This window comes from Dendrobates tinctorius, unplaced genomic scaffold, assembly GCF_039654945.1.
Source record: "Dendrobates tinctorius isolate UK_male_01 unplaced genomic scaffold, ASM3965494v1 ptg000331l, whole genome shotgun sequence".
NCBI lineage: Eukaryota > Metazoa > Chordata > Amphibia > Anura > Dendrobatidae > Dendrobates > Dendrobates tinctorius.
Window position 1 is genome coordinate 1,142,581 of NW_027361997.1, and position 26,975 is coordinate 1,169,555.

A 26,975-nucleotide genomic window follows, 5' to 3' on the forward strand; every position below is an offset into this window, starting at 1 on the left:
GGCTCAAGGTAGGATCAAGAGACATGCGGACAAAAGACGCCTGGATTCTCCACTGTACCAACCCGGAGATAAAGTATGGCTGTCTTCAAAATTTGTCCGTCTAAAACAACCCTCGTACAAACTAGGTCCTCGGTATATAGGTCCATTTGAAGTCTTGGCTCGAATCAATGATGTGTCCTACAAGTTAAAACTTCCCGCCTCGCTGAGAATTCCTAATTCGTTCCATGCTTCTCTCCTAAAGCCTGTTATCCTGAACCGTTTTCACTCTTCCACTGGCCGCTCACCCCTGCCTGTGTCCGCACAGGATGTCTTTGAAGTTAAAGACATTCTTGCGATGAAAAGATCCAGAGGTAGGACCCTCTTCTTAATTGACTGGAAGGGATTCGGTCCCGAGGAGAGATCTTGGGAGCTCCGCGAGAATATTCAGGCTCCTCGTATCTTAGCCCGATTCCTTTCTGGCCTTAAGAGGAGGGGGCGTAAGGAGGGGGATACTGTCACGCTCACCTCTCCGGCGCGTCCTCTGGCTCCTGTAGCCGCCGCTCGGACCGCTGCCGCCACAGCGCGTCCTGACTCTGCTTCGGGCCCTGCTCCTGCCGCCGCCGCGCCGCCCGCCTCTGCTGCGTCCCCTGTTGCCATGACGCCGGCGGTCTCCGCTCTCCCCTCTGGCTCCACGCTGTCCAGGCACTTCCGGTCCTCTCGGCCCGCCTCCTCTGCTTCTCTCCAGGTACGCAGGCGCACGCCCCCCCGTCCAGGCGTCCTATCCCTCGGATCCCAGACTCCGCCTCTCCCTAACCCAGAAGTCCTCCTGCGTGCCCTATATCAGGCAGCCTCTCCCTAGGCTCCCTGCCTGATTATCAATTGTGCTTCGCGCTCTGATATCGGGTCCACGCTTCCTAGCGCTCTGTCTGTCCCTGTGCCTTGTACTCCTCCTGACTTCCCGCTAGTCTGCCTGTCAGTTACCCTTTCGTGTTCCTTTCCAGGTCTGCTCCGTTCCTGTCCTCGTCCGCCTGTTCCAGCATCCCTCCTGGTGGTCACCTCCATCCTCGCGGCAACAGCAGTCTCCCCTGTGGTCGTCTTCATTCCCCTCCGGTTCTCCAGTCCTCTCCCGGCCTACGTCATCCTCCGGTTGTCCCCGGGTATCAGCTTCCGCGGCGATAGTCTCCCTTGGGTCTGCCCCTAACACTCCCTGTATAGGGGGTGGTCCACCTGGTCAGCTCGCCTAGGGGAGGTTCGTCGTCGCGGTCCTGAGGGTTCAGCTCCCGGAGGTTTCCAGCCTCACAGCATAACACATGATATGAATGAGTATTTATTTTACAGTGTTGAGGCAAATCTGAGGCTTGCAGGCATCAGTCACTGCTCCCTCTCTGTTGATTCCGTGGGTTTTTATTGCCGCCGGGGACATAAAAACTAATAGCATTTCAAGTTGACAGGCTGATGCGCCTAACACAATGACTGTTCTCAATTGTATTAACCATTTATCTCTCAGATAAGACCCTATTTTTGCGCTATTTGCTTCAACAGCTTTCACGGTCAGTCAGATTGACTAACCCATCACAGCGATGTGGGTGTGGGGACTGACGGCATGGGTCCCTGCACCCGTTGCTGTGCCTCACAGACAGCTGTCGGCCCTGAACTACCACTACATGTTTACCACGCAGTGGTAGTTTAAATGCATGACAGACATGGTCCGTCATGGTGCGGGAACTTACAACCGGCCATGACGGACTGTGTCCGTCAATGGACGTTAAGGGGTTAAAAGAGAAAAAAAATATGTAAAAGGGATGAAAAATAGAAAAGGAAGGGAAGGAAAAACTTTGAAAGGGAAGGGAGATTCAAATTTAGAGAACTCTAGGGATACATATATACAAAACATTGCAATATATAGCCAAATATAAATATGTATCCTACACAATATTATACCCTAAATTTGGAAATGACAATACATAGGTAAAAAAGAAAAATGTCTCGCCCGAACCATCATATTTAAAACCGGAAATGAATTACACTGAATTATGTTAAAGTATACTAATCATACAAATATTAAACTGTAATATGTAAATCTAATATAAGATTATTGTAAGGATAAACTTAGGATTTAGCAAATGTCAATTTCCATTTATCCCATTTTCTGGAATATTTTGCAAGGCTATTATTAATTATGGCAAATGTAGTTCCAAGGAACTATGTAGGTGCATGTTTTCCATGATATTGGGAAACTTTGGTATCTGATTTTTTCCAATAAAATGCCAGAGAATTTTTAACCACCAAAAAAGTATGAATTAGAACAGACCGGACTGATGGGTCAATATCTTCCAGATCAATTTTCGAACTAATGTGAGAAAGTCTAGAGGGAGTGTAACACCATCTTACCAAGATTTTATAATAAGATTTGTGAAGTGCCATAGAGATATTGGACGAGTATGAATATCTAATGCCACTTTCCCATTCTTCCAACTGTAAAGAAATATTTAAGTCAGATTAACAGCGTGACATGTACACATTCTTAAGAATTGAATTATCCTTATTAAAGCACTGGTATAAACTTTTTGTACTACAGAGAGATTTGTTGTTCGTATTGTTAAGTAGTAATTATATTATTTCCGCGTTTGGTGTTTTTTTTTTAAGAATACATTTTTGGATATTTTCCTTAAGGCCTGTTTCACACTTGTTGTTTGACGTCAGTTGCAAACCGTCAAAGTGTGAAAAAACGGATCCATATTTTGGACGGATCCGCTAAGTGCTTGAAATTTAAAGGAACAGAGGTCTGGAAAAGGGGAGGGAGAGAGAGATTTTTTGTCGCTGCTGCCAGAACGGCGTTTAGGGTTAAAATGCATGAAAGGAAAGATCTTCCGGGCATGCATAGTTTAAAATAGAGGTCCGCCGCTGAAAAAAAACATTCCTTTGTCCGTCTACTCCAGATGGCGGACGCTAAAATTCAAACGGATCCGTCAAAAAACGATCATCAGTCATAATCCGCCTAATGCTAATGATTTCTTGTACTCTTTATCCGACTTGGATAGCGTTTTCCATGCATGAACCATAGCTTGAAAGATCGGAAATTGAGGGATATATGAATGTCTTAAATTATTAAATATCAAATCTTGCAAAGGGCAATTCTTGTTCAATGTATATTCTAGTTGAATCCAGGCGGGAGAATTATTCCTGTTGAACCAATTTAGACTATGTTTAATCAAGTTAGCTATTAAATACACTTTGATGTTGGGGAGACCTAGTCCACTATGACTTTTTTTCTATAGAGACTATCTGAGGCAACCCTTGCTTTTTTTCTCATCCCATACAATAGAGTTGATTGTAGTTTGAATTTTATCAAGAAAATAGGAAGGTATAATTAAGGTTAAAGCTCTGAAGATGTACAAAATTTTGGGTAAAATAAAAGTTTTGACGACTAATATTTTCCCCAACCGTGAGGGACCATTTTCGAAACCTCTAAAATCATTTGAAATATTTTTAATAAGTTCCAATTTAAAAAATATGATTGAAATTAAACTTTTGGAAATGATTATCCCTAGATAAGTGACTTCTCTCTCTACCCATTCAAAATTTATAAGATTACTTAATGTATATACTTAATATAAAAATTTAAACCTTTGGATTTTTGGCAATTTTAAAACTAGGAGAATTTAGAGACAGATTCAAGTATTGTTAACAAGGCTTTAATTAAATTAATAGGATCTGTCAGAGTCAGGAATATATAATCCGTGAATAAACTGATTTTTAATTGTCCTAATAGTGTCTCAAAACCGAGTATATATTAATTATTTCTTATCTTTTCTGGTAGTGGTTCTATTGCTAGCACGAATAGAAGGGGAGAAAGAGGGAAACCTTGTCTTGTCCCATTAGTAATTAAAAAAGGCTTATATAAATGGTTATTAACATATATCTTTGCGCTTTGATTTGAATAAAGAGCCAATATTGATGAGAATTTTTTGATTAAAGCCAAATTTTATTAGAGTGACCCTTATATAGTCCCAATTGAGTCTGTCAAAAGCCTTCTCTTAATTACGTAAGAAAAATCGATGGGGTGCCTGAATATTTAACTATTTATTATGTTAATCAGTCTTCTAGTACAGTTAGGAGCTTGATGGTCTTCCACAAAACCAATATAGTCATCACAAAGTAGGCAGGGAAGGATGTTTTTTAACCTGCTAGAATTCTGGAGTATATTTTGATCTCGCTGTTAAAGAGAATCTGTCACCCTTTTTTTGGCCTTGCAGCTGCTGGCATAGACATCGGGGGCTTATCTACAGCATTCTGTAATGCTGTAGATAAGCCCCCGATGTAACCTGAAAGTGAAGAAAACACGTTATATTATACTCACCGAGGTGGGCGGTCTGGTCCGATGGGTGTCGCCGTCCCGTCCGGCGCCTTCCTTCTTCATGCGATGTCTTCTCCCATCCTGAAATGGCTCCGGCGCATTGCTCTGCCCTGTTGAGGGCAGAGCAGAGTCCTGCAGTGCTCAGGCGTCGGGAGAGGAAGAGGAATCTGCGACTTCACAACGGAATCCCCACGGGAAACCTACGCTGAGATGCGATGCACCTGTGTTCATGCCGAGGGCACAGGTAGGAGCTGGATTTCAGGTCCAAGAAGTGGTACTACAGGGAACGACTATGGAGAAGCAGGGGACTGCATTACCAACACCCTACTTGAAAGGACCCTCACAACCTGTTCACATAACCCCCCTGGCAACGAAAAGCGCATTAATACTAAGGTGACAAATGAGAAATTATCGCAGTGGTCGGGGGTGCGGAGACAAATTGAATATAGGGAAGATGCAGGGGAATGTTTGCAATATAAAGTCACAGCAGCAGAGGTCTGCTGGGGTTCCTGACTTTGATGATAATGATATGCACATAAATGGGTCTGAGTCCTTGCCTTTTGTAAGGGATCATGGGTTGCGTTTGGGAGTGCTGAATGGGGGAGATTCTCCTCCTAACCTCTTTAACCCAAAGCAACAAGTTTCTGGTATTAACCCCATAGACCCAGACTCAGCTCAGTACACCACTATGCATTCTCTGAATGGGAAATTTATAAGGGATAGCTGTGATAATGAAGCCTTGACAGTTCATTCTGAAGGATCTCTCAATTTATCGGAGGGTTTGTATAGTGTACACTCAGATTTTTGTGAGGATATAGGATCACCTGAGTATGGGGAATCTTTCAGCAATAATTCAGATGTGATTTTTTTTCTACATCTTCGTCTTCAAGTAATTTGAATACGCAACAGGACTCTGGGTTTGCTGAGAGATTTCCATTTCAAGCCGACAAGGTTGAGCAAAATCATGAGAATCCCTGTTTCTAACCCATTACGGATAGACGAGATTCCAGCATCCGATGACTACCCCACAGAGGGGTTCATGGTGAAAATGTTGTTAGCTTTTTTAAATTCAGTTGAATCTTCTGGAAAGGCCATTAAGGGAGAGGGCGATCTGGAATTATTAAATAACCTAAAAATCCAGCTGTCTGACTTAAATCGAACAGATAAACACAAAGCTTCTGAAGTTTTTATTAAAAAACTTTTTAAAGACACGTCAACAATACTAGTCGATGATACCCATTCAACTTCTTTGACTTCTTCAGGAGTCTCTGGTCATTATCTTCACGACTTAAAGATAATCGATCCAATCAAAATTAAAAGTGACATATTACAGTCAAGCGACTCGCAAACGCTATCCATGTTCTCTGACTCATTGAATAAAATTAAAAAGGACATTGCTTCTTTTAACCACCCTGGCCAATTATGAGGATTTTAAAAGAAAAAACAATGTTAAAATACGAGGGATCCCTGAATCAGTCCAGACCTACCAGTTAAAGAGTTATACATCGTCAATGATCAGCTACTTGTTTCCCAATACCAGCGAGAACTATCTGATCGAAAAAACTTTTCGAATGCGCAGACCACCCACACTTCCGCAGGATTTAGCAAGAGATGTTATTGTGTCGTTTCATCCAAACTGGATAAGAAGTGCATTTTTTGGAATGTCTAAAGAACCAAAATTGAAATCTTCCCCCTACAGTCATCTATCTTTCTTTAAGGACTTATCAAGAAACACCTTAAAAAAAAAGGAAAGCATTCTCCTCTACTACACGCGAACTGCTACGTGCCAAGATACCATATTTTTGGACTCAATCTTTGACTCTCCTGGTGAAATATGCAGCAAGGTTAATTCCCATTACTTCTCCAGACGAAGGGACTGACTTTTTAGAATGTGCTGGAATAAAGATTTCCAAGATCTCCCAGGGAATCTCTTCTTCTTTGAACTCGGACCATCATCCTGACTGAAAGAACTGAATTTTACTCTTATTACGTATGTCAGGTTTTCATACTTGTCTTTATGGATATTATATTCCACTTTTATAATATTCTGGAATTGAACCGGACTTTCCCCCCCAATGGGTCCTAGGGGCATCATCGGATACCCCGGACGGGGCAGGCTACTATACCTCCTATACTCTACCTTATATATGTTTACTAATCAACACATTGGCGGCAAACAAGAATTGCTTTTTTTTTTTTAGGTATTAATACGAAGATTTCTAAACTACTATGATAAGCCTTTTACTCTATTGTAGCGAAATTAAGCAACTGCATAGTAACGTTGAGTTTGTAGCTTTTTCTTAGCTAACACAGACATGCAAACATTACAGCATATTTCTGTGTACTGATTTTTATTTCTACTGATACACAACTCTGACGATCACTTAAAAGATTCTTTGTATTATTCCAAATTAATATGTAAAAGTTTGTGGTCTCTGATGTGATATGTATATAGCCTGTCTACTTCCCCACTCCTGGGGATTTCCCTGTCTTCACAGGGAAATTTTTTTTTTCTTTCCCTTTCCTATCCCTTTGTTTTTATATCCCTTCCCTTCCCTCATAAAAATTCTTTAAAAATCTAATAAAGATTATTGGAAAACAGAAAAAAAAAAAATCAGGGGGTATGCCATCTAATAAACATCTTGGGCACATATCCTGAATAGAATCCTGAATATCAGAATTGAGCAAAGGAAACTTGCAGGACTCAGCCATGTCAGTAGCCTATATCTGCAGGACCAGACCCCTTCAATCTTCCTACTGATTAGCAGACTAAGTACGTTGCAATGTGACATACCTCAAAATTAACATTTCGGAGCCTACAAATCAAGAGGCACTGGAGGGTCTCAGGCTCTAATCATGGGGCCACGGACTATGGGCATTTCCAGTAGACGAAGATCCTGCCAATATTTTTATTTTAGGAGCACAAGACAGCCCCTTCGACTGATGGACCGCCATCTCCCTATGCAGAGCTGGAATCAGGGTCTCTATTCTGTTTTCTCAAATTAGGGCAGCATAAACCTAAATATGTGAGAAATATCAACATTTTCTACCTTTTAGCTGGGTCTTCCCATAAACAGGAAACACAATAGATTACATAGTAAGGAAAATCTTTTAGCTTTCTCAAAGGAAATGTGCATGTATTAACCCAAATGTGAAGGCGTAAGACAAAGGCAGCACAGATGTAGTTTGGGAAATCTTTATTAAACAGCTATTCTATGAGGCCCCATAGAGTGTAGTTACAGATACAGCATTGCTTACAGAGTATACATGGAATATCCTTCTGACCATTGAAACGCTCTGTTTTTGTGTTCTTCCACAATTCCATAGACTGTAGCACACCACTTTCTGTGAGGAACATACAGAAGTATTCATTCTAAGCCTCCTGGTTCACAACTAGACGAGCAAACTACAGAAGTCATTCACAAGCCACAATGGGAAAGGGAACAGGTTGGGGATGTAATGTAATGGACTGTCAGTCACAACATGCAGAGGTTTCACTAATTTTGCGAGTGATAATTTCAAGTGCCACATTTCATAAAGCCTGGTGTGCCTATTCGTGATGTGGACAAGTGCATGGAGTAGGAAATGGATGCAATCATATCTTCAGGAATTGACATTTTATGGAAAGCTGGTTGTGAACACCTTTAGGCAGCTCTTGGTTCATAAAATGACCACCAGTGGAAGAGCATGTGACCAGATCAGTCCATCGTCATTGTCCAATTGAAAATAACCTCATGTGGGAAAGTTGCTTTACTATCGGAGGAGGCTGATGGAGAGGTCTGGTCACATGCTCCTTCATCAGCAGACATTTTATGATTTAGGATAGCTGCACAGTCTGTGAGGAAAGCTGCACTAACAAGTGCAGGAGGAGAACCTGTAATACTTACATATTCATAAGTACTAAAAATCACGCCCCCAACTCATGTGCTAAAATAAAGATACAGTGACCAACCCCTTTAAGGTTATAATCTGGTGTAAGATGGTATTAGGTTTTTACAGCCATTTGAGACCTAAAGAGTTGAGATTTCAAACGGTCAGGTTACCCAGGGTGCATACACTGTGATGTCCCCCTCTCCAGGCTAGTAATATTGTGTAATTACACTCACAAACATGCCCCTATGTGTACTAGGGAAAGTACAAAACGGGAAGACATAGGCTGAGGTAGGAGCACCTACATTCTTGCCCTGGGAGCTAGTAACGCAAACTCCTTGGGCTTTATTTATCAATTTTTGTCAATGCAGAAAGCAGTCATACATGGCCCTGAAGACAACAGCTACATATGTACAGTAATACAGTAAGGCATGCAGTTTTCTAACATAACATGTTAATATTGGATCCTGAGGCACATCTCTACAAGACATTTTGTACAAAGAACTGGAAATTCAGATTTCATTGTAACTCTACCTAAAAAAAAAAAAACATACATCCTTTGATCCTCGCTTACTTTACAGAAGGTTTACTGCAGGCCTAAACCTAATCTATTTTACACATCATATACTAACTGCTAATAGATAAAAAAATTGAGACAACAGTCCCTCCCAACATTTCAAATAATCTAGCTCAAACTTGAGGATACCTCTGAGGATGTAAACTAGCGAGAACCCTCACTAATTACTTCTTACAACCATTGTATTTGGCCAGGAACTATACATATGTGGTGGAATTTGTCCAAACTGTCTACAAGAAAACGATGTTAGCCATAACAACCAATCACAGTACAGATTTCATTTTAGCAGAGCAGTTTAAGAAATGAAATCAGAGTTCTGATAGGTTATTCTTTTAGATGGTTAATGTGACCTTCACACATTTAATCGGCAAGGTTCGGCAAAACATCAGAGGTCAAATGAAAAAACGTCCCTTCTTCGGATATCAGCTTTCAGAATCTGTGCGAGGAAAGGGAGGAAGGACTTGTGCTGTTGCAAACAGTTTGGCGCAATGATAGGAGTAGCACCACCTTCAAACATTTGGTGCTGGGGGCATGTCCTCTATTAGAAAGCTTTGGTAGCCGGGTTTAGCATAAGAAAAAACAAACTGTACATGGGTCCAGCGCCAAGTCTCTGCTGCTGTTCCCAGTATCGGTTATTGGTTGTAGCGCTGAAGTAATGTTGACAGATCAATCATTGCCCTAACGCAAGAAAAGAGATGGGTGGCACTCACCAGTCTTGAAAATCCATCCTTTTATTGAAAACGGTTAAAACATCTTCAACGGGAGAATGGGAAATGGAGTGTACGAGCGATGACGGCCGTTTCGCGCAATTGCGCTTCTACGGGTTGATTTTCAAGACTGGTGAGTGCCACCCATCTCTTTTCTTGCATCAGGACTTCGAGTACTGTGTTTTTCTGGTGGGCACTCGAAGTTTCAGGTTTATATGCTGGCAGCACAATTACATACCTTGTAAATTTGGCTACAATGATATTAGCGGTGCGGATCACTTTCTTACTTTGGTGGAGATCAATCATTGAGTTCAGCGGCTCTGAAGGGGGCATTTCATATAGTCCGGCAGAGCCACGTAGCTCACTGATTGGCTGCCACACTAACGATGTGACGTCAGTATTACAACCAATACTGGACAGCAGGAGCACAAGCAGAGACACAGTGCTGTTCTCCAGGTGGAGTGGGTGAATAAAGCGCTTTTTTTTTTTTTTTTACAACAAACAGAACTTGGGGACCAGAAGTTTCTAAAAAGGGACAATGGAAGCTTAATCCTTCCTACACTACCATAGAGACATGGATACATGTCTACAATTGCTTTTTTCTCAAACGTCTGTGATGGAAAGTATTTTGGTTGAAGAGACAGATTGAGGAAACTAGTACTGTCCTTAAGTTAGGGTACAAGAAAACTAGACAGCTGAAAACCCAGACAAATTTATCAGAATGGCACTTGCTAAATTTGACCCAACTCACTGGACACGTTCGGTACTTTTCCTGGCATACTTTACACCAATATTTTGCCAAAAAATCTGGTGCCTTTAAAAACTCTTAGCCACGCCCCTTATCTAGAAACAGGTTAAAATTATTGAGGCTGGTGCAATAAGTATTGGCACTCACCATGTAAGTATACTTTTTGGCACATTGTGTATATTTTGCTCAGTAAATCTCAAATCATTTTTTGTCTTCCCAAGAGATCCTTTTTACAAGAGGTTCTAATGTTTTCAGTTACAGTAATGACTTCCTTCCACACTTTGCCCATGAGCCTGTGTGCCCACGTTGCTTTTTTTTATGCATTTCCGCCGCGTTTTTGCGGCCTCGGAAACGCTTAAAAAATGCATCCCCATGCAATCCTATGGGATTCCACAGTTGCTGTGTCCATGCTATGGATTTTACCACTGCGGAATCGCATAGCGGTAAAATCCGCATCATGTCCATTCTTACTGCGGAATCACGGCAATTCCGCCACCATAGGATTGCATTGAAAAAACCTCACTTTACGTATGTGGCTATGCCCACCATGCGTAAAGTGAGCGCTTCATGTGCGGATGGTACCCAGGGTCTGGTGAGAAGAGACTCTCCTCCATGCCCTGGGTACCATATCCCTGTAGAAAATATAATTAAAATAAAAAAATAGGCATATACTCACCTTCTGATAGCCCCCTGAGCGATCCCGCCTCTCAGCCACGCTGTCAGCATCTTCCGGTCCCAGGGATGCATTGCACGAATGACATCTGATGACACAGCGATCTCGCGAGATGCTACGTCATCAGAGGTCATTGTCGTAAGGCATCCCTGGGAACGGAAGATGCCGGCAGCATGGCTGAGAGGCGGGAGCGCTCCAGTGGCCGACAGAAGGTGAGTATATCCCGTTTATTTTTTTAATTATTGTTAACATCCTATCATTTACTACTAATGCTGCATTGGCAGCATCAATAGTAAAAAGTTGGTCACACTTGTCAAGCACTATGCTTGACAAGTGTGACCAACCTGTCAATTACTTTTCCAAGTGATGCTTCAAATCACTTGGAAAGCCTAAGCATTCTGCAAGGGAAAAACGCTTGCAAAACGCTTGTGTTTTGCGGGAAAACGCAAGCAAATTCCGCATACGTTTTACCCGTGGCGGGGAGTTGCGGAAATGCTGCGGACATTTCCGCAGTATTTCTGCAACATGGGCACATAAGCTTAGCTGGGAGACTGAAACTAGAAACCATCTTATTGTAAAATCTTAGAGGTGAATCTCCAGGCAGAATTTTTGCTTTTAGATGAAGATAAGCTATTTTAAGGTCCATGTTGTATAACATAAGCATTATGACGCTCTAGCTGATAAGCATGAAGGTGTAGACCTTCCCGAAATAAGTGCTTTTATGACCAGCCAGTTCTAACTACATGCATGCACAATCTGATAGCTGACGTTTAATAAGCGATTCCTAACAGTGTAATTGTACCATTGAAAGAAAGATAAAATAAAAGTAATTGGCATGTTGTAATCATTGCAAGTATGCAAACTGCATGAGTAGTCACATGACAAGTGTGGGGACTGTGAAACAGGGTGATATCCCAACAGAGGATTACCTTCTAATTTTAAAAATGTCCCAGAAAACCCCTGTAACAGCTGAAGATCTAGGCTTGAGCAGCACTAAACTTACTCCTAGTGCATACTGTTATAGGAGATGTCTCTTTTCAGAAGTCTACAATACAGATTGTACATATTGTGCTGGCATCTGGGGGCAAATGTAAAAATTGTTATATTTTATATTTAAAATAGTCATTTCTGAAATTAAATGTTTTCAGCTAACCATGGGATCGGTAATAACTTTGTGATCAGGGGGATCTGACTGATAAGGACCCCCACTGATCCTATGGGGCATCAGGAGATGGCATTCTGCTTTTTTCAAAAGTCCTAGAGCAGTGGTGCCAATGTGCCCCAACTCAATTCTGAAGGGGTATTTAAGAGCCCTGTTCTCAGAATTGGCCAGGCTCCCAGTAGTCAATCCCACTGATCACAAAGTTGTCACTTATCCTATAGAATGGTGATACATTTTAATGTTGGGAATAACCCTTTCATTTCTAGACTGAGATTCAATGAAAACTAAAAAATACCTGTCTGTGTAAACAATGAACAGACTGCGGACCTTGATGCAGTGTAGCAGATCCCTCATTCAGCTTATCTACAGGATGCTAGAGGATTATATCCCCATCAAACATTAAAGGTCCATCTCAGGGGGTGCAGAACTCCAGTTCTGAAGGGCCACCAACAGGTCATGTTTTCTGGATTTCCTTAGTAATGCACAGGGGATGATTCCCACATTTTTGCAATGCTAAGGAAATACTGAAAACATGCACTGTTGGTTGCTCTTGAGGACTGGAGTTGTGCATCCCTGGTCTATCTGAAGGACATGTTATATGTTTAAGTCTGGAAAACCTCTTTGAGGTTGTGACCCAGCACAATTTAAAGTGAACTTCACCAAACTACTCTGATGCTCATTATTTAGGGTAGCTCTTCAAGTAGATCCATTAAATGGGTTGTCCAACTTTAAGGACAGTTTTTTCTTTACTTAAAAATCATGTATTTGGGGCCAAAACTATTTTGGCAATTGGGAATTATTAAAGATTTTGCACCATTTGCCTTCTATAGCCTCTGTGTTGGACTGTCTATTGCGGCTACAGAATGAGTCAACGAAGATTTTCATTTTAACTCTCATCAGTCTTTGAGCTGACTTATGACCACCTCAAAGTTGAACCTGCAGGGAAGCTGCATTTACACTGCCCAATACAAAGTATTAAACAACTGCCATCCTGCAACATGTTTGCCAGTCGTTTATTAGTCTGTTTACACAGTCAGACCGCCCATCAAATGATCATTGAAAGATCTGCAAAAGATTGTTCAGTGCACATAAGCTGTCATTGTTCTCAACATCACAGGATGACGAGCTGCCAGGAACAACAATCTTTTGATCAAACCAAAAGAGCATTTCACCAGATCAACAAGCATTTTGCTAGTTCTCTGGGTGATCGGAAGCCTTTTTAGACTACATCATTATTATGAAGCCAACGTATCTAAAGGGCATGTCACACTAAGAGATATCGCTAGCAATATCGCTATAACTAGTGACGTTATAGCGATATTGCTAGCGATATCTGTGTCTGATACTTACCAGCGACCCGCTCCCCCGCTGGTTATCGCTGATCGCGCGAGAACGTTCAGGACTGTTTCTCGTCTGCTTCCTGTGGCGCTTCCTGCTGTGAGGACGAGCGACGCGTGGAGCCGGGCGGGAGGACGCAGGATCCCCTAGTGTGACAGGTAAGTAGCGACCCCCGTCCCCAGCGATGTCGCTGGTGAGATCTGCCTGTGTGGCAGCTCACTAGCGACCACTTAGCGATGTACCAGCGATCCTGACCGCGTCATATCGCTGGTCGGGATCGCTGGTACATCGCTAAGTGTGACAGTACCTTAAGAAAGCTCGTACCTTATAATTGTGTACTGTAAAAGTACCAATAGTCTTTAAAACTCAAAAAAGGCCCAAAACGTTTAAGGAATCCCAAATGCAAAAATAAATTTTCAGCCCCAAATACATGCATTTAAAAAAAAAAACAAAAAAAAAAACAAAACACATTTTCCTCTAAAGGTAAACACTTTAAGACACTGATCAGATAGTTTGTAAAACATTTCCGCAAGATACAATTTTTTGACAAACACAATCCATGTCCTAATCCCAAGGCTTCTTTTCAACCTCAAATCTCTAACTTATAATACAGTATTTATAGAATATAAATATCTTCAAGTGCAGAAGACTGAGGGTTTTTGGCTGCATGGATATGACTGTGTTGAATAAGACGTGCTGGAGAACTGAAATATTTCCCACAGTGCAGGCATGGAAAGGCTTTCTTTCTTGTGTGACATTTCTGATGCCTTTTGAGATGGGAGTTTCTGGAGAAACATTTTCTGCATATAGGACAAGAATACGGTCTCTCTCCTGTGTGAATTTTTTGATGCCTATGAAGATACGATTTACACGTAAAGCTTTTACCACATTGAGAACAAGAATATGGCCTTTCAGTTCGATGTATCCTCCTGTGTTGGACAAGACTTGCGTTCGTGGCAAAACCTTTCCCGCATTCAGCACAAAAATGTGATCTTTCCAATACAGAAATCCTCCAATCCTTGGCGGGATCTGTTGGCTCATTTATGTTTTCCTCACCAAAGGTCTCAGAATACGCTTTCTCTTCAAAGTGAGTTCGATGATGTCTTTTGAGTTCATAATTACTGATGAAACATTTTTCGCATTCTGGGCATGTATAGGGCTTGTCCCCAGTGTGAACTCTCTGATGTCGAACAAGATGAGAGTTTATCGTGAAAGATTTCCCACAATCCGTGCAAGAGTATGGTTTCTCTCCTGTGTGGATCCTTTGGTGAAGAGCCAGGTTTGCACTTGTGGTAAAACTCTTCTCACATTCAGAACAGTGATAAAGTCGGGCTCCAGTGTGGATCTTCTGGTGTAGAACAAGATTTGATTTGGTTGTAAAACATTTGCCACATTCTGAGCAAGAATATGGTTTTTCTCCTGTGTGTATCCTCAGATGAATAGCAAGGTTGGAGTTATTGGTAAAACATTTGTGACATTCAGGGCAGTAATATAAATTTTCACCTGTGTGGATTCTTTTATGTATAGTAAGATTTGAATTTGTGGTGAATCGTTTTCCACATTCGGAACACGAATATGGCCTTTCACCAGTGTGTGTTCTTTGATGTATGAGAAGGTGTGAGTTACGGAAAAAACGTTTTCCACACTCTGAGCAGGAGTATGGTCTGACACCTGTATGGATCATCTGATGTCTATGGAGCTGCGACTTGCGTGTGAAACACTTCCCACACTGAAAGCATATGAATGGTCTAGGTTTGGATGGATATATTTGGCCATTCTCTTGAATATGGTTTACTCCTAAATATACATCTTCAAGATCTTCTTCATCGCATGTCATTGGTTCTTCTTTAATAAGGTGAGAATGACCATGTGGACTGCGATCAAATGTACATATGTTTGTGTCATCCACAGTAACTTCTTGAAAGGAAAGTGGATCTATCTTAATACCAGCAGACAGATACTGCCGTCTGTGATTTATGGATGCATATATATTAGCGTCTGTTAGATTTTCTTCATTGCACGACACTGGTTCCTCCTTAACTTGAATAGATGAATATTCTTCTTGTGTTGGATCTGTTATTGTATACATTGTGGGATGGTCTTGATTTTCTTCCTCAAGGGAGAATGACTCTACGTTACTAAAAGAAGCTGGATAGTTCTGTTTGTGTGCTGTGGGTATATATAGATGGGATTCTTTGAGAACTATTTTTTCATATAGTTCCTCTTCAATATGAGGTTGTATTTTATTTGTTACATATATATCACCATCGGTAAAATCTAGTTCGTCACATGAACGAGGCACTTCTATAACATCCTCCACGTAATCAGTCGTATTTGAAACACTGTGATCGTCATTCATACAATCCAATGAAGAAACATGAATGTAGGATGCTTTACTTTTTGTGGCTTGAGGAAAATCTGTTGGGAGAGAAATATACTGTGCTTACAATTACAAATTCTATAAATAAAGCAATAATAAATAGAAGCAGCGAAGTTTCATTATGGGTTCAATAATATAAAGAGGACCTTTTACCAAATTTTTCATGTTTATCTGGACACACAATGTAATAGTGGTTGCAGACAGTGGGTTTTATCAGACATTTTTCACTGGGGGCGGGTACTTTTCCCTGTGATGCTGACCAATCATAAGCCGGTAGCAACACTCAGAACATGCCCCCACAGAGCTTAGAGCAGATTTCTCATTGTATAAGATATAATGATACAGAGCTGATCTATTGGTCTAACCTCCTGCATGAGTCAGTGTGGGAGGAGGGGCAGTGCAGCTGAGTTTAGCTGTGTCACATTACAAACCCTTTTATCAGCTCCCCTGATTACTGACTGTATCAGTAGTCATTTATGCTGTGCTCAAGCAACTTGTAATTGCTCTGCAGTGAGATCAGGTCTGACATTACATCTCACACAGGAGCAACCTGCCAGTTCTAGGCTACCCATGTGAGATATGACATCCTGCTCTGATCAACCTGGAGAGCGATATGTTTCCTGAACACAACCGACAGATATGTATTTACACTATGAGTGATCATATCTGGACATGCAGTGTGGGGGAGGAGCAGTATAGCAGAATCAACAGGAGAGAAGTATAGGCGATAAAAGGGGTTTGTAATGTGTTACAGCTAAACTCCATTCATTTCAATCATATAGAACAGGGGTGGCGAACCTCTGGCCTGCAGGCTGTTTATGGTTCACAATGACCTTTGCTATGGCCCTCAGGCAGATTCCTGGGACTGCAGTACTAAGGCCAGAAGCCAGTTCTTTAATTTCTTATTGCACTGCGATCACACAGAGCTCACTACTCAACACTGGGATGCATGCAATAAAGGATTATATCCTAATGCAGGCTAGTGTCAGCGTCTGGACATATTCTGTGGGCAGAGCCAACGCAAAATGCACTCCCATCCCACAGATGAAGACTGCAGCGACTGCCCCACAGGTCTCCTGTGATGTGTGCACCAGCCCCAAATGTCTCCAGTGATGTATATACCCCTGCGTCTCCTATGTGATATACATACTATTGTCAACAGTGCCCACAGAAGTCTTTGGAACAGCCATTAGCATGCACAGTAAATGCTAGTGCATAGTCAGCTTCTCAAAGACTTCATTGGGCTCCATTGATGTCAACAGAATTGTGTATTCCAAAATGATGCAGTTAATACAACTGTTTGTGCAAAAGAACAAGCACTCACATGCCTACATCGACAACATTTTTTAAAAGTTATACAGTGCTCAGCATAAATGAGTACACGCCCTTTTGAAAAATTACAATCAAAATCTCACTGAATATAAGAACAATTTCCAAAATTGACAAAAAATGTTTTATAAAACTCAGTTTAACCCATAAAGTAAACTTAATATTACTTTCATTATAAAATCTTCAGATATACTAAATTAGTTGATGCAAAAATGAATACACCCCACATGAAAAACTACTAGAGCTCGTATTTTGTATGACATCCATGATTTTCAAGGACAGGACCAAGTTCTCTAGGCACTGAATGAACAAGCTGGTGACATACTGCAACATCTATCTTTTTCCATCCTTCAAGAATGACCTATTTAGAGAGTGATGGAGCTGGAGTGATTATCAACTTGTCTTTATAGAATTTCCCATAGGTGTTTTAATTGGGTTCAGATCAGGAGATATACTTGTCCACTGAATCACATTCGTATTGTTCTTCTACTGAAAGACAACAATGGCCTTACATGGGTGTTTTGTAGCATTGTCATATTGGAAAAGTGCACGTCTATCAAGGGAACAAAGTGATTGCAATAACTTCTCTTTCAATATAGAGAAATGCATCTGTTACTTCATGATACCAAGAAAATTTTCCTACCTGACACCAGCAGCACTCATGCAACCCTACATAAGACACTGCCACCACCATATTTCACTATAGGTTTCATGCATTTTTCTAAATGCATGGTTCCTACAATGACCACCTCCTGTGGCAATACATGTGGGTCCTCTTTCCCATATGATTCTTTTTCTACGAGCCAGTTTACCTGCACAAAGTTGCTGCTTATTCTCTTTTCTATATTCTTTTATATTGCATTATTGTCTTGTGAAGCAGTGATCTGTGTCACATGTAGGGGTCGCTGTGTGTCCCCCCCATGATGTGGACGGAGCCCTATTAGACCCACTGGAGTGCCTTGTGGTCACAGCAGGACGCCTGTGAGTCACAGGGCAAAATAAAAGTAAGCATGGACCTGGTCAAGTTATCTGGCCTGGGATTGTTCAGCAAAAGCCAGTATGGGCTTTTATATTTTGAAACAGACTGCAGGATGGTAGTCGTGCAGTCCGTTTCATTCCTGTCCTGGTTTTCCCATGTGGCTGCAGGCCACAGATTCTAGTTTAAAATCCCTGCAGTAAAGGGTTTGGGTGTGTCGGTATCAGAGTGGAGTTTGCAGCAAGCAAAGCAGACAGTTCTGCAAAAGCTCAGCTCTATGTGAAAGTAAAGGGCCTGTCACACTAAGCGATATCGCTAGCAATATCGCTATAACTTGTGACGTTATAGCGATATTGCTAGCGATATCGCTGTGTCTGATACTTACCAACGACCCGCTCCCCCGCTGGTTATCGCTGATCGCGCGAGAACGTCCTGGACTGTTTCTCGTCGTCAGCTTCCTGCGGCGCTTCCTGTGGAGAGACGAGCGACACGTGGAGCCGGGCGGGAGGACGCAGGATCGCCTAGAGTGACAGGTAAGTAGCGAACCCCTGTCCCCAGCGATGTCGCTGGTGAGATCTGCCTGTGTGGCAGCTCACTAGTGACCACTTAGCGATGTACCAGCGATCCTGACCGCGTCATATCGCTGGTCGGGATCGCTGGTACATCGCTAAGTGTGACAGTACCTTAACACTGATCCCTGCAGAACGAACTCCTGGCACCCGCAGAATACACATCAGTGCCGGTCAGAGGTGGAACGGCCTATTTAGGACTATAATCTGGAGGATATGGTTCCCGGCTGCGATCCAGAGGACATCGTTTACAATGTAGAGCTGTGAGTTGGACATTAATGCCGTGAAGTAAACACATTAAAGAGACTTTTTGCTTGGAACTTTGCTGGGTCACCTTTATTCTTTTCCAAATACTACTTGATGTCACTTTAGGGGTATTGTCCATTCATACTTATCCCGGATAGCCAATAAGTTTACATGGATCTATTGCCGGCCATATGGGTTTTATTCCATTGCCAATTTTTGGTCTAGGAAACAGGTTTTGGCGTAATATGTGCAATTTTAAATGCTTTTGTCTTTTCTCTGCTTTTGATGTTTATTAGTTAATTAATATTTACATTGCTCAAATTTAATAATGCCAGCATGTTGGGCCCCATGCTATAGCATTTTCCCCCATCCAGGGCACCTTCCTGGTATAATGTCCACCACTTTGGGCCCTTTACGTTCTTCTATAGCACATTTTAAAAATAAACGATTATTCTTACCTTCCCCTGCCTCGCGGCTTTCTCTTCTCGATGCACACCCAGGTGAAACTGGCGTCGGTGGGCCTTGCTCCTGCACCGACCCGGTAGCAGAGAGTCCTGGTGAGGCTGCATGAGTTTTGCTGGTGTCTGGTAGCTACATTTCATTGATGGTATCATGAATTCACAGATGTACTGTTCTATATTGAAAGAGAAGATGCTACGATCGCTCCGTGCCCTTGGTAGTTGTGCACTTTTCCAACATGACAATTATCCAAAACATACATCTAAGGTCATTGTTGGATTTCTGAAGAACAGGGAGAAAGTGATTAAGAGGCCGAGTATGTCTCCTGATCAGAGCCCAACCAAAAATCTATGGGGAATTCTGAAGAGTGTACAACACTCTCCATCCAGCATCCAGGTTCTAAAAGAAGTTGTTCTTGAAGAATAGAAAAAGATAGATGTAACAAGTCACCAAGTTATTCATTCCATGCATAGAACACTTGGTGCTGGCGTTAAAAATCATGGTGGTCTTACAAAATACTACAAAGTGGTAGTTTTTTGAAGTGGGGTATATTCATGTTGGCATCAACTAATTTGAGTAAGGGTATGTGCACTAGTTCAGTATTTGCAGCAAAAAAATATGCTGCAAATATTGGTGCGTCAGCAGGAAAAACACAGCAAAAAAATGCATTTTGGACGCATTTTTTTAATTAATTTTTTGCATGCGTTTTCCTCATTCATTAGTATAGGAGAAATGTGCAGTAAAAATGCAAACAGAAATGACATGCTGCAGTTTTAAAGGGGTATTCCCAAGGCCAAGATCCTATCCAAATATGTAGTAGGTGTCATAATAATATCAAATACTTCCAATTAGAAATGTAGTATAGTTTTTCTGATTCGCTATGTCTCTTTCCTCATGTGCAGGCATTGTAGGACCTTAGGTATCCATGATTACAACCACTAGCAACTAGCTAACTAACTCTCACATAACCATGGATACCTAAGGTCCTGCAATGCCTGCACATGAGGAAAGAGACATAGTGAGCCAGAAGAACAATACTACATTTCTAATTGGATGCATTTGCTAATATTATTACACCTACTACATATTGGGAAGGTTTAGTGACAGACCTGAGCAGAGAAAAATGTGACAAAAATGCAACATGTGCACAGACCCTAAAAGTAAAGATTTTGTAGTGAAAGTTATACCATCAACTTTACTTTCATGTTATGGACTAAAAAAAATGTCAAAATTTTGGAAGTTGCACTTTTATACTGTGAAATATTGACTAAAATCTTATTTTTCAAAAGAGTGTGTACTCATTTATGCTGAACACTGTATCTCACAGAAACTAAAGAAAATACCGTATTTTTTTCGGACTATAAAGATGCACCGGACCATAAGATGCACGTAAGTTTTAGAGAAGGAAATTAGAAAAAAAAAAATTGAAGCAGAAGATGTACTCAATTCTATACTTAATTATACACAATTATAATTATACACAATTATACACTTATTTGTTCCTCACACAACCGCCTCCAAGACTTCTCCCGAATATCCCCCATCCTCTGGAACTCCATGCCTCAACACGACCGGTTATCTACCACCCTCGGATCCTTCAAACGGAACCTGAAAACCCATCTTTTCAGGAAAGCTTACAGCCTGCAATAACCATTCTGCTGCCTAGACACCTCCCGAGCTGCCGCCTCATCACCACCAGAGCTGCTGCACCCCCAACCTTCTGTCTCTTCACCACTATCCCGTAGAATGTAAGTCCACAAGGACAGGGTCCCCTCCCCTCTGTCATTGTAAATTTGTTTACTATTAACGATATCTATAACTTTGTATGTAACCCCTTCTCATGTACAGCTCCATGGAATTAATGGTGCTATATAAATAAATATTAATATCCCCCCATCCTGGTATGCATGACTCCCTTATCTCGATATACTGGTATGAATGGCTCCCTTATCTCAATACCCTGGTATGCATGGCCCTCCATCCTTATCGTGGTATGAATGGCCCCCCATCCTTATCATGGTGTGCATGCCCCCCTCATCCTCCTATGCATGCCGCCCCATCCTTATCCTGGTATGCATGCCCCCCCCCATCCTTATGGTGGTGAGCATGGTCCCCCCATCCTTATCGTGGTATGCATGCCTCCCCCCTCCTTATCCTGGTATGCATGGCCCCCCCATCCTTATCGTGGTGAGCATGGTCCCCCCATCCTTATCGTGGTATGCATGCCCCCCTCCTTATCCTAGTATGAATGCCCCCCCATCCTTATCCTGGTATGCATGGCCCCCCCATCCTTATCCTGGTATGCAGAGCCCTCCATCCTTATCCTCCTATGCATGCCCCCCTCCATCCTTATCCTGGTATGCATAGCCCCCCCATCCTTATCCTGGAATGCATGGCCCCCCATCCTTATCCTGGAATGCATGGCTCCCCCATCCTTATCCTGGAATGCATAGCCCCCCATCCTTATCCTGGTATGCATAGCCAACCCATCCTTATAATGGTGAGCATGGTCCCCCCATCCTTATCGTGGTATGCATGCCCCCCCTCCTTATCCTACTATGCATGCCCCGCCCTCCTTATCCTGGTATGCATGGCCCCCCTCCTTATCCTACTATGCATGCCCCCCTCCTTATCCTGGTATGCATGCCCCCCCCCCATCCTTATCCTCCTATGCATGCCCCCCACCATCCTTATCCTGGTATGCATAGCCCCCCATCCTTATCCTGGTATGCATGGCCCCCATCCTTATCCTCCTATGCATGGCTCCCCCATCCTTATCCTGGTATGCATGGCCCCCTTCCTTATCCTCCTATGCATGGCTCCCCCATCCTTATCCTGGTATGCATGGCCCCCTTCCTTATCCTCCTATGCATGGCTCCCCCATCCTTATCCTGGTATGCATGGCTCCCCCATTCTTATCCTGGTATGCATGGCTCTCCCATCCTTATCCTGGTATGCATGGCTCCCTCATCCTTATCCTGGTATGCATGGCTCCCTCATCCTTATCCTGGTATGCATGGCTCCCCCATTCTTATCCTGGTATGCATGGCTCCCCCATCCTTATCCTGGTATGCATAGCTCCCCATCCTTATCCTGGTATGCACAACCCCCCATCCTTATCCTGGTATGCACAGCCCCCCAACAGAAAAAAAATAAAAAGCAAAAACATTCTTACCTTCCCTGCACTCTCCTGCAGTGTGCGGTGCCAGCAGCTTCTTTATCCTTGTAAGCAGCGCATGGCAAAGACGTCATGCTTACAAGCCGCTGAGGACAGCAGCTGGAATACTCACTGCTCTCCATGGGCGTGGAATGGAGTGAAGATTCATTTCTCTTTAGCAGCAGGCACAGGAGTTAGTCGCAGCATCCGGCTCCAGCCTCCTGTGACCAGCCGCTGCTGCTCCCCCCCACCTCCCCAGCACAGCCAGATTAGGGACATCCGGACTATAAGACGCACCCCCCCCCCCCATTTTCCTCCACATTGAGAAAAAAAGTGCATCTTATAGCCCAAAAATATGTCAGTCTTTCATGTCCAATACAGCGGTCTTTAAAGGGTTTATATCTTATTGTTCTGCACCCTAAATTCTAGAACCAGGTTGTCATATAATCCATGGTCTCCTTTGCTCCTCTTTTAAATGGAACCTGTCAGCAGGATTGTGCACAGTAACCTACAGACAGTATCTGGTCGAAGGCGGCATTATACTTATTAAAAAGATATCTGGTTGATGAAATCCATCTTGTGGTTGTTGTTTAATCTTTATTTTCAGCTAGACATTCTCGTGCTCCGGAACGGCATGTGGGGGTCTTCTCATGTGGTGCTCTGATAAGCTATTCATACTGAAGACTGCTGACAGGTCACTGCTCACTCAGTGATCTGTCCCCTAGTTTACATCTTGTCACGGAGTGACCAGTCCTCTGTGCCGCGACCCACAGGACGGCACTAAAACCAGGACAAACAAGGGGAACACCGGGGAAACAGTTACAACGGTGGGTCCCTGCAATAGGGAACAAGGACGTGGAGACCTCCTGCACTCCCTTGAGGCAGTGTCCCTGAACACTCCTAACGTTCCCTATACAGACTCTTCACCTGTCGCCGAGCAGGATACCTCAATCCCTAACTTGCCCTGCACCTATCCCTTACTAGTGAGCTGGATGGTGCAGATACTAATCCCACCGCTGTACTAATACACACAAGGGAAATACAACAAAACAAGGACAACATACAACTTAGCTTTGCTCTGCTGCAATTGCTCCATGCAACAGAGTACGGCACCCGGATACAGCTTCCACCTGAATAGCTGCTGATTCAAAGCTCTGGCTGAGCTGCAAGGAACTCCTCTCAATAGCTCCTTTCTCCACCAAGGTTGGTTGGGAATGAACAATATCACCAAAGTGATTGAGAACACCTGACACTCCTTTATAGGTAGGAGCCAGGCTAATCACACCTGCTTGGTAATTTACATGCAATAACCCCAGCAGCCACCAGGGGCAAAACCAGCACTAAGGCTATGTGCCCACAGTAGCGTTTTAAACCTGACAAAACCAGACTCCTTCCCAGAAAACGCGCGTTTTTTGCTTAAAAACGCGCGTTTTTGATGCGTTTTTTCCGCGCATCTTCTTGGGGACCATAGGAAATTGCTAAAAACGCGGATTAAGCCGCAAAATTAATGAACATGCTGCGTTTTTAGCCGCTAAACGTTTCCTTAGCGGTAAAAAACGCATCCATTGGCACAAAAAGGCCAAAAAAGCATTAAAATAATTAGGAAGCTTCTTTTAAGCGGTTTGACCCCTAAAAATGCTTGAAAAACGCTACTGTGGGCACACAGCCTAAATCAACTACAGTGTAATAACCCCAGCGAACAAAAGGGGGCAAAATGAACCTTAAGCCAAAGGCTTAAAGGAAAAAAAAGGTTATCTGTGCTAAATCTGTCACAATCCAACATGGACCGTGACACATCTACTATATAATCGTCTAATTCTGTCTGTAACGGAAATACCGCGTCGCTGATTGGTCGCGCTCCTCCGGGCGCGACCAAACAGCGACAGGCGCAGTCCGGCCGCGAATTGGCGTGGCATTCGAACGACGCACGCCACAGTCGGGAGATGACCGGCGCAGTGCTCAACGTGCGGATGGTACCCATCGGAAGGTGAGAATAATCTTTTTTTTAAATTATTTTTTACATTCTTTTACTATTGATGCTACATAATCATTAAGTAAACTAGGGGCCATCCCAGAGCACGAGCATATCATTAGATCAAAACTGAAAATAAAGATTTAACAACAATCACAAGACGGATTTTATCACCCAAGTATCATTGTAATCAGTATAATGGCGCTGACCTGACACTGTCTGTAGGTTACTGTGCACAATCCTGCTGATGTGCACTTTAAACAGAGATGAAGCTGATCAGAGTATAAATATCAATGTAAGAGCACTGTATGGGACTTGGGCTTTAGGCTAATTAAAAGCTGCTATAGACACAGAATATTTAGTTGGCTTTTTCTGCAAAGTCTCACTTGACTCAATGCATTTATTGGTGGGAACAACCAGTAAAATCACACATTTATTCAGATAACCTGAAGTCCCTCATTTTGAGGCACATGTCCAAAATTTCTAGTTTACAAAATAGCACAAATGATTGCAACAAGCTATTTTGGTGCAATGTTTTAGCGTCCCAACTAAAGCTTGCACATTAGTTCAGTTGGGAAGCTGAATGTTGCACATTGATAGGTGAATAAAACTGCATTTTTTCACTTTAACACCTTGAGTGCTATCTCCATTTTTGAGAAAGGCCTACACAGATTTTAAAGGGGTGGTCCACCACTTTCGAGTGTTAAAAATAAACAGCCCCATGTAAACAAATCAACATAAGCTAGTCTACAGTATCCACTAAATAATGTATGAAGCTATGATATTCCCCTCCGCACACTGTTTACAGTCAGAGGTGGTAACAAGTGTTCCATGGGGGCGCTGGGTATCCTTCCACAACTGATCTTATATTACATTGGAACAGAGGAAAAAAATTGTGGCCCTCACCCAAGTAGCTAAAAATTGCTCTTTTATCACATACTGGGCGAAGGACACAAAGAAACCGACATTTCACACTGCCAAGTACTTCATTCAGGCGCCTGAAACGGACGTCGCTCTTTTTTGTCTGTGTGTATCTTCCACCCAGTATGTAATAATTGAAAGAAAATGTAACAATTTTTAGCCACAGGGTGAATGCCAGTTTTTTCTCTATTCCAATTTGATAGTGCCTGTTTCTTGTTAAGCACCATGCGTGGCTATGAGATAACCGACTCGGGAGTGAAACAGTGATATTCATCTTCATACGTTACATCATTAATCTAACTGCAAACATTAGTAGTGCCAACCTACCCTCTTTTCATTTATTTGACTCATCTTGTATTAATGACCTATCCTGACGATAGGTCATCAGTGTAAAAATAGTGGAAACCACTTCAACATCCATGACCTGAAAAGCAATAACAGAAGTAGTCACAACCTAAAAAAGACTTAGATCTAAATCAGCGTTTCCCATCTGGAGCTTCGCAGAATACTAGAGTTCTATGGGAACACGACAAATGGACACCGTTTTCTGCCTCAAAGCCACAACTTAATCTCATAGGAAATGAAGGCATACGGTGCAGACTTGGGTCTTCTCTCCAAAAAACTGATATAGGTCTGCACAACAATCTCATCATGTGTCAGAAATTGGGACACAAAGATGGGGCGCCAGTCAGAAGGCCTTCTCTTTTGTCCTGAACTTCCAAAAACAGAGGTGCCAGAACAGTCAAGATTTTCATGGGAAAAACTTTCTGGATGTGATCTGACTGAACACTGGCATTCATAGCTGGCAGCCCTGTGTACCCAACAGAATTGTCTGCTGGGTGAGCACGTGTGGGCAGGAAGGGCTTAGTAGCTGGTCCTGTCCATGACTGACGACGATCTGATGAATTAAAGACGACCACTCACCACTTTTTAATGCTAAACTGGCTACATCATAAAGTGGCTGAAGATGGGAATAAAACATAGTTTCTATCTTTTTATTCCTAATTTCCACAACGGAGATATTCGCTTATAAATAAAGTACAGATGATAATTTCCCAGATTACCTTAGAATAGGCTGTATAACAGGTTACAAGTGCTTGCTGACAATATAAAAGAAAAGAGAGGACAGCTATGCTGCGTTTCATTACATATACTGATATGCATCTATTCTGGCATCAGGGCATAATGCCCCAGTACCTGATGTAGATGCAAAGTGTGGTAGACGACACGCTGCAGCTATCATCTCACAGCACTGTTCAATTATTCATAATGTAATGATATGAAAATGCAGCGTGAGCTATAGGTCACAAACGCTGCTCTGCATCTATGTCAAGTACCATGGCCTTACTCGCCAATGACTAGGAAAGATGCAGAGCATTGTATGTGACACACTGTAGCTCTCAATTCACCGCACTGCCATGTTACTCATAATGTAATGATATGACAATGTAGTGAGTAGAGCTGCAGTGTGTGAGCAGCATGTTGGATATGCATCTATGCCAGGTATCAGGGCATTAGAAAAAAATAAAACTAGAAAACTAGGGTAGTTTCCGGC

General features: G+C 42.5%; 1 protein-coding gene across 2 annotated transcripts in view; it reads right to left on the bottom strand.

Moving 5' to 3' along the window:
* Positions 1-7,518: 7,518 nt before the first annotated feature.
* LOC141074237 (uncharacterized) overlaps positions 7,519-26,975 on the bottom strand; it is a 41,705-nt gene continuing 22,248 nt past the window's right edge. For both annotated transcript variants that reach the window (XM_073561836.1, XM_073561835.1), the window contains exon 5: positions 7,519-15,829. In XM_073561836.1, the coding sequence (XP_073417937.1) occupies positions 14,028-15,829 (1,802 nt within the window). In that variant the 3' untranslated portion in view covers positions 7,519-14,027. The remainder of the gene's footprint in view (positions 15,830-26,975) is intronic.